Genomic DNA, 7702 nt, shown 5'->3' on the forward strand with positions numbered 1-7702 from the left:
GTAACATAATATCTTACAATATCTCTTCCACTTAGAGATTATATATAAAATTATGGAATATGACTATGTGATCATAATGACTGCTTAAACCCTGCCGGATTTGGATCTTGTACTATGTTTTGAACACACCACTACTTTTTACACGAGATGATCACATGATCATCTCGTTTAATCTGACAAATTTTTAAATTTACCTCATATAGTGTGATGTCCACAAGATGATCACATGATCATATTGTGTAAAAAATGCACAGCACCAAATGCTGTGTTTTCAACACAATAGAGGATCTAAATCCAACCCTACCACACCCTTTTGAATTAAATATTAAGAAAACCTTTTTATTGGTATTTTTCGCGTGCCCCTTTTAAGTTGCTCTAACATTATGTTAAAAACAAAATTTTCATTAATTACTTTACGTGTTTTTAAAAATATTATACTCAAACTATCTATTATCTATCATTAGTATACAAAAAATAAAATAAAAAAATAAATGAATAATAATGCAAATTCATAAAGCAATATGAACATTACAAAAACATAATAATAAATTAATTTATGTATGATTTGGATCGAAAGATTTTCATTTGAGAAAATATTTGAGGGGAGACGTTTGGATGGATATGAAATCCACTACAATGACTCAAAAAATATAATTTAAGATTTGAAATTCATTGTCAGATAGATCCGTTTAACATAATATATATATATATATATATATTCAAAGAGTACAAATTGTCATGCAAAATTAATTAATTTTATAGAGTTAAAAGGGTTGAGTGCATGGAGTGCTTATGAGAGAGACTCGAAGATAAAATCAGGAGTTGCAGATTCAATCATGCATGGAGTAGCTGCTGCTTCTGGCATTCCAGGTGCACCAATCTCTTCGGCCCACTTCCTATTATTTTACACACAACCCTCCATCTTTTATCATCACCAGATCGAATCATTCACAAAATTAAGATCCTACAAAATTTAAATTTATACGCAATTTAATTACCTGTCAAACATGTATTGCGCATTTCTATACTCCTATGTAAAGTTTCTAATTGGATATATATCACTCTCAAGCTTCATTAAAGGAACTGCAGCCCTGCAAGAACATGAGAGCCAGCCCAGCAAGCTGTAGCAGATCTTGGTAAACTCGATGCAAGCTAGCCCTACTATAACTATATATTTCTTGGTAGATTATATATATGTATGTGTGTGTGTATGTATATATCAACTGCTTGTCAATATGAATATATAGGTCTATAAGCGAGGACTCTTTGAGAATATATGTTTACTATGCGAGTGAGAGCTGCATTCAAGAATTGCTTTCAGCTTCGGAATCGAATACATATGACCGGGAGCATAAGTACTGGAAACGATGGATGGGAAGCTGCGCTGTGTGCATGGAGAATCACGTGGAGATATCGAGACGTCGTTCGGGATTGCTCCACACTTATTGCAGCCGTTGGGTGCTCAAATCCGTCTCTCCACAGCAATTTATGACCGTGGCTAATGCTATTGATGCAACTAAGATGAGTCGAATGTAGGCCTCGATTTATCATTCGTTTGTATTGCCAGGAAATGGATTTAGTAATCAAATTTTAAGTACATGTGATTTTTAATCAAATATTTGCAGCAATGGGATCCTGATTTAGTAGAATCCAAGTACATCAAAGATCTTGAGGAAAGCCCACTACAAGAAAAAATGGCTATACAAGACATTCAAATTGTCCATATTAATATAAAACAAAGGCACTTATAAATGTCCTCATTAACACAAAAGGAGGCATTTGTAAGTGTCTTCATTACATGTCTTTAGTGATACTTTGCAATGTCTTCGTATCTTTAAATCGAGACATTTATGATGTCGGTTTTAGTATTATATAGTGACACTACATAATGTCACTAACCTGTAGCCGACACGAGAATAGACGACATTGTTTTCGGGTGTCACTAAAAGTAAATGTCACTATATTCTTAATATAAGGACATTTTTGAATGCCACTAAAAGGCTATATTCTTGTAGGCGCCTTGGCATAATTCGTCTAAGATTTGGAGACAAATCCAAGCCTTCATTCAGAAACATGGAATTTATTGTTTACGAGCGACGCGAGACAATGGATGATGGAAATTTGGTGAGAAATTCTAATTTTATTTTTTTACTTGCAATTTTATTGTAGCCACTAAGATTTGAAAATATCATATATAATTATCTGTACCACTTCTGCCGAAAATATGTATAGGGCATTCAAAATTTCCAAATTTCTATATGTGGATTAAAAGTATCAATAAAAAAAAACAAATCAAGAAACAAGACAAGAAAATAATAATAATAATAATAGTGATGAATTAAAAAATGCAGGTTGTAGCAGTGGCTTCCCTGCCAAAAGAAATAGCAGCTGGATTACATCCAAAGCAAAACAATTCAGTAAGAGAGCTTTTGCTGCAGTCTGGATGCGTCGTTGAGAAGCTTGAACATGATTCTTGTATGGTCACTTATATTTTCTGTTGTAAATTTTAATTAAATTTAGAGTTTGAATAAAAATTATGTCTCATGAACTGTGAGAGTGTCTTTTGGCTTTCCACATTCTTGAGTTAATTGAAGAGTTTTGGCTCTTCATATTCTTAAGTTAATGAGAATATTAATTGAGTTAATTAATCTTGCATGACTCTTGGTGTACATTTTGAGGCTTATAAATAGTGTGTTCATTTCCTCATTTCAAACACATGAAAACTTTATCTCTACAAGTTGATTTCTACGCTAGCAATTTTTCTAACATTGTCCAGGTAAATCCATCCATTAATAATTCCATTTTTTTTAATATCATAACCTTTTTTAAATTAGTTGCGCTAATTGCACCAACCATTTGTGAAAATAAGGCATAAAACCCACTTAAGAATATTAATAGGCTAATACATCATTATTTTTTGAAAATCAATCACATTTTACCCATAAGTCATGAAAATTAAGGCTCAGTTACCCCTCAAAGTAGGGGTTTCATGCCTAATTTTTTAAAAACACGGGGTCTAAAATACTATTAAATCTATATATGTTTTTTTTTCGTTTTTTTTTACAGGGGTGTTAGATGCAATTAATACATTTTTTTTGGGAATTTTTTATTCTATTTCTAGTTGAAATTTTTATATCTTTTAATTTTTTTTTGTTGAAGTTGGATCCCCTAGTTCCCATCTATTGAGACTAGTACACCGATGCATGCGTTGCGTGCTTGTATAATATTTTTATAATTCATTTGATTTATATTTAAATGAAGATCAAAATATAATTAGAAAAAATAATGAGGGACTACAATGTAATTTTGATATATAAATTTAAAAATAAACTGAAAAATAAAAGAATAAAAAAATGAGCTTAATAAGAATTGAACCTATAACCTAAACTCCAAAAAACAATGACTTTAACTGCTGAACCACATATAAGTTACATTAAAATTTCAACATTTTATTAATATATATAATTATTAAAACAGACCATGACACCAAATTTAGTTACTTTAAGTGTCTCAAAGTTAATAAAATAGTATAGATGTATGATTATGTGCCATAGTTGTTCCCATCTATTTTTAGCTTTTATTTATGACCATTAAGTTATTTTTATCCATTTGAGTAGTGGGATCACAAAAACTTTTACGGAATGATTTAATGAGTCAATTTTGTGAGACATATATCTTATTTGAGTCACCATGAAAAAATATTACATATTATTCTTAATATGAACATGATTAATCCATCTAACGGATATATAGCCACGATATCGTCTCACAAGAATCTACTAGAGTAAGATTTAGAATCATTACACCGTTGTATGTTTGGTGCGTTTGAATTTGAAATACTGAGATTTTCTCTACTCAATAAAGAGTGTAATGGATTCCAACGATTTACACGAAGAGTTTGCAATAATTTCTAATTATGAACCATTATATTCTTAAATAATTCTTTGATAATTTCGTTTAAAATTAAAGTAAAGCTTGCGTACGTAGGAGCTCATCTTTAATCAAATTAAAAAACAATAGTTTGGGTTTTGTTAATTAATTGCTTGGAACAAATTATTATTTTTTCTGAGTTAAAAAGATAAGTATTTTTTTGGGATAAATTTATAAAATAACATTTGACTGGAGAGTGGGAGCAACATGTTGCATACTCAAGTTAAGTATCCATCGACTGATCTTGAGTTTCCAACTTGAACCTTGGTGCTTGTGTCTCCAGCTTGAACTTTGGTAAGTAGTTCATAATTCATGCATTGACGTATAAGTTTGTATACTCATACGTCATGTACTTAGTTATTAGATCGCTCATGTTCTTGCTTTTATCTTAGACGACACCTTATTCCAGTGGACATGTCTCAGGTTGGACGGGCCAGACGAACATGATAATAGCTAGATCATCAAGAGATCGGTGCTTCCAAATAAGGTTTATTTGTTGTTTTATTCAATATTTATGCACAAACATTTGATATGGTTGTGTAACATTTTATATAGTTTATCGCTTGTATAGCACGACTGTATGATTTATATTATTTCGGTTGGTTATGAGATTTATACTCTGATTATATTTGATTAAGTTTTATTTTTTCTTGCGAGTTTTGTAAAATATAGGCGTTCTAAATAAAGATGCTAAAATATTATTGATAAAAATAATAACTATGAATTATATGAAATAAATTAATAACAGTAGTATTAGTAATAATATCTAAACATTTAAAATTAAAAAAAAAATTTTAAAAAGACAAAATCAAGAAAATTTACAATAATAATAAATAAATAGTAGTTTTAACAATAACTTGGTAAAACTGAAATAAACAAACCAAACCGGCTAAATTCAAAAATTCGATTTTTTAAATTCAAAAATTTGATTCGTTGAAATTCAAAAATCTGAATTCTATTTTTCAAAAATATGGTCAAATCGGTTCATTCGATTTAATTTTAGTTATTTTGATGAAAAAAAAGGCTAAACCAAGTAAACCAATTTTGCTGATAAACTTCGTTTTTTTAATAGTAAGTTTTATTAGTTTTTAAAAATAAATCTTATTTTTAAAATTTATTGTTCCAAAACTTTGAATAATTGAAATACAAACCAAAATAATCGAATTTAGTTCGGTTCAGTTTGTTTTATTCTAGTTTTTGAACTAATTTGGTTGTGTTGATATTTTTGTTTAAACAAAGATTTATTCATCCCTGATTTTGGTAATACTTTAATTATCATTATTGATGTTGCTGAAATTTGGGATGATAGTTGGGAGGTCAGATCTTCATTTGAAGAGCTCGGATCGGGCCTGCGAAATTGGGGAGCACAAACAAGAACGTTAGAAAGGTGCTGAAAGGTTGTTCCGGCGCAGCCCCTCCTACGCTCAAGTCAGATAATAGAAAATTGAGAGAGGAATGTGTGTACTGAGAGAATGTGAAAATATGAATGAACAAATAATGAATGAAACCTGTTATTTATAGGAGAACAACAGAGTCTTGATTTGTTAGATTTAGATTCTCAGAATCTAGGACGAGATTGTATTAGATCTCTGCGGATATATATAGATAGATATATATATATATATATATAATTTTGATATGGAGCATATCATCGTATACACACTTATATGAACACCAATAAGATGATTTATTGAAATAGAAATTTTTCATGTTTCATCTCATTCAATAAATATATTTTATTTCATTGATTCACACACACACATACACATATATATTAAGATTATTACTATAATTCTTATTAATATATATATATATATATATATTATTTTGATACGAAGCACACCACCGTTTACACATATGTGAACACCAATAAAATGATTTATTGGATTTGTAATTTTTTCATGTTTCATCTCGTCCAATAAATAGATATTACTTCATTGATTCTCATATATGTATATATATATATATCTATACTTTTATACTGTATTATTAAGTGTGAGACCTTTAGAGTAACTAACTTAGAGACATCAAAATATTTAATTTCATAATTACCTTTCTTACCATACTAAAAACCTCCTCAAGTCACTCCATATTTTATATTAAAAAAATCTAAACAAACTTCTCTTTTAAATCGAACAACTTTTCTAAATTGAAAATAATTTCGTGTTAATTGTTTAATATTATTAGATCAAATTAAAAACAATAATAATACATATGTATCTTTTAATAATATATATACTATATATATATATATATATATATATATATAGTGCCACAAATCATAAATATCAAAACTAGGCTAAATTCTCGGTTCAGTCCCATATGTTTGGGGTAGTTCCCGATGTAGTCCTAAACGAATATAATGAGCCGATTTAGTCCCAAACGTTACCAAAGTTGTCTCAATCCTATTTTTCTGTTAGTTTGCTGTCAAACTTAACAGAGTAGATTGACTTCATAAATCAATTAGAACAAAATTAAAATCCCCAAAAAATCGATACTTTCTCTACGCTAAAAATTCCCAAACTCCTCCATTTCTCCCCCCCTCAAAATCCCCATAAAAACTGATGCTATCTCTACGCTAAAAATCCCCAGAAATCCCCAACCTCCTCCATCTCGCCATCTCTCGCTGTCATCAAGGTATGTACGCAATGCTTTTGACTGGAATTAATGTACCTCCCCCTTCTTCTCGAAATAAGTTGAAAGGTGTGATAAAGTTCAATAAATGCAAATTATGCGATGGATCAGGACATACTCAAAGGACTTGTAAGGGGAATGAAGACGTCCAACAAGAGACCGCGACACAAAAAATACGAAAAGAAAAACTACATGTAAACATATTTGGTTCATTTCATAGTTTTTGTGTTGTTTACGAAAATTCTTATTTGTGTATCTATAAAACTACAGGTGAGAAGACCACAAGACGTTGGTGTTCATATTCAAGTAAGCTTAAGTTTAATATCATTGATAAATGTAAATTATTTGTAATATATATTTGTATAAAATGTCTTCAATAATAGGCAATAAATGTATGTTTATTATAGGGTAATCGACCGGTGAATATCAAGAAACGTGCTTTTGTAAAAGACGGCGTCAACTTCACAACTGTCTCACAACTACGATCGTCCATGAAGTCTACCTCGTCCGAAGGATCTAGCAGGAACAAGTGATTTTGTGGCTAGGATTTGTATTTTCTTTTTTGGCGTCCATGTTTTTCGGTAGTAGTTTTACTGTCATTAAAAAACCTACAGTTGTCTTTGTTACTGTTATGTTGATATGAGGAAAAGTTGGTAGTTTTGTATAATTGGGGTGTGTTGAAATCTTGATCCTCAACTGTTGGTGAATTTTTGTCTATGGGTATTGATTGCATACTTTTATCAGTGGAACATGGGTATTGACTGCTCACTTTTATCATCTTGGGTATTTTACTTTTTGGTGTTCGGTTTTTCAGTGGAACATGGGTATTGACTCTGCTCACTTTTATCATCTTGTTCCTCGCTTGGATGCTTTCTCTTTTTCCCATATTCAGATTCGTATTTTGGTTCTTAAATGCAGATAATAGCAACTTCCATTAGAAAGTGAAAGCAAATACAGTACCTAACTAATATGGGACACATGAAACTCTACCACACGCAAGCTCACAAACTCATTTCAAAATCACATACTGTAGTGGTATATAAACTTTTCTCACATTGGTTGCCATGATTTGAAGCTTTAAATGCAAAATAGGTCCATGTAACTGCCTATTTAACTTGCCAATCCAGCAGCTTTGCTT

The 7702-nt window shown here is 30.4% G+C and overlaps 1 protein-coding gene across 1 annotated transcript; it reads left to right on the plus strand.

Annotated features, from left to right (window-relative positions):
• The first annotated feature begins 1101 nt into the window (after positions 1-1101).
• Positions 1102-2510, plus strand: LOC142544171 (uncharacterized). The gene is made up of 5 exons (XM_075651235.1): positions 1102-1136; positions 1248-1519; positions 1624-1677; positions 2018-2124; positions 2352-2510. Exons 1-5 carry the CDS (start codon positions 1102-1104, stop codon positions 2508-2510), a joined length of 627 nt encoding a protein of 208 aa, XP_075507350.1.
• Positions 2511-7702: the final 5192 nt, after the last annotated feature.

The sequence above is a fragment of the Primulina tabacum genome, chromosome 5 (genome assembly GCF_025594145.1).
Source record: "Primulina tabacum isolate GXHZ01 chromosome 5, ASM2559414v2, whole genome shotgun sequence".
Taxonomy (NCBI): domain Eukaryota; kingdom Viridiplantae; phylum Streptophyta; class Magnoliopsida; order Lamiales; family Gesneriaceae; genus Primulina; species Primulina tabacum.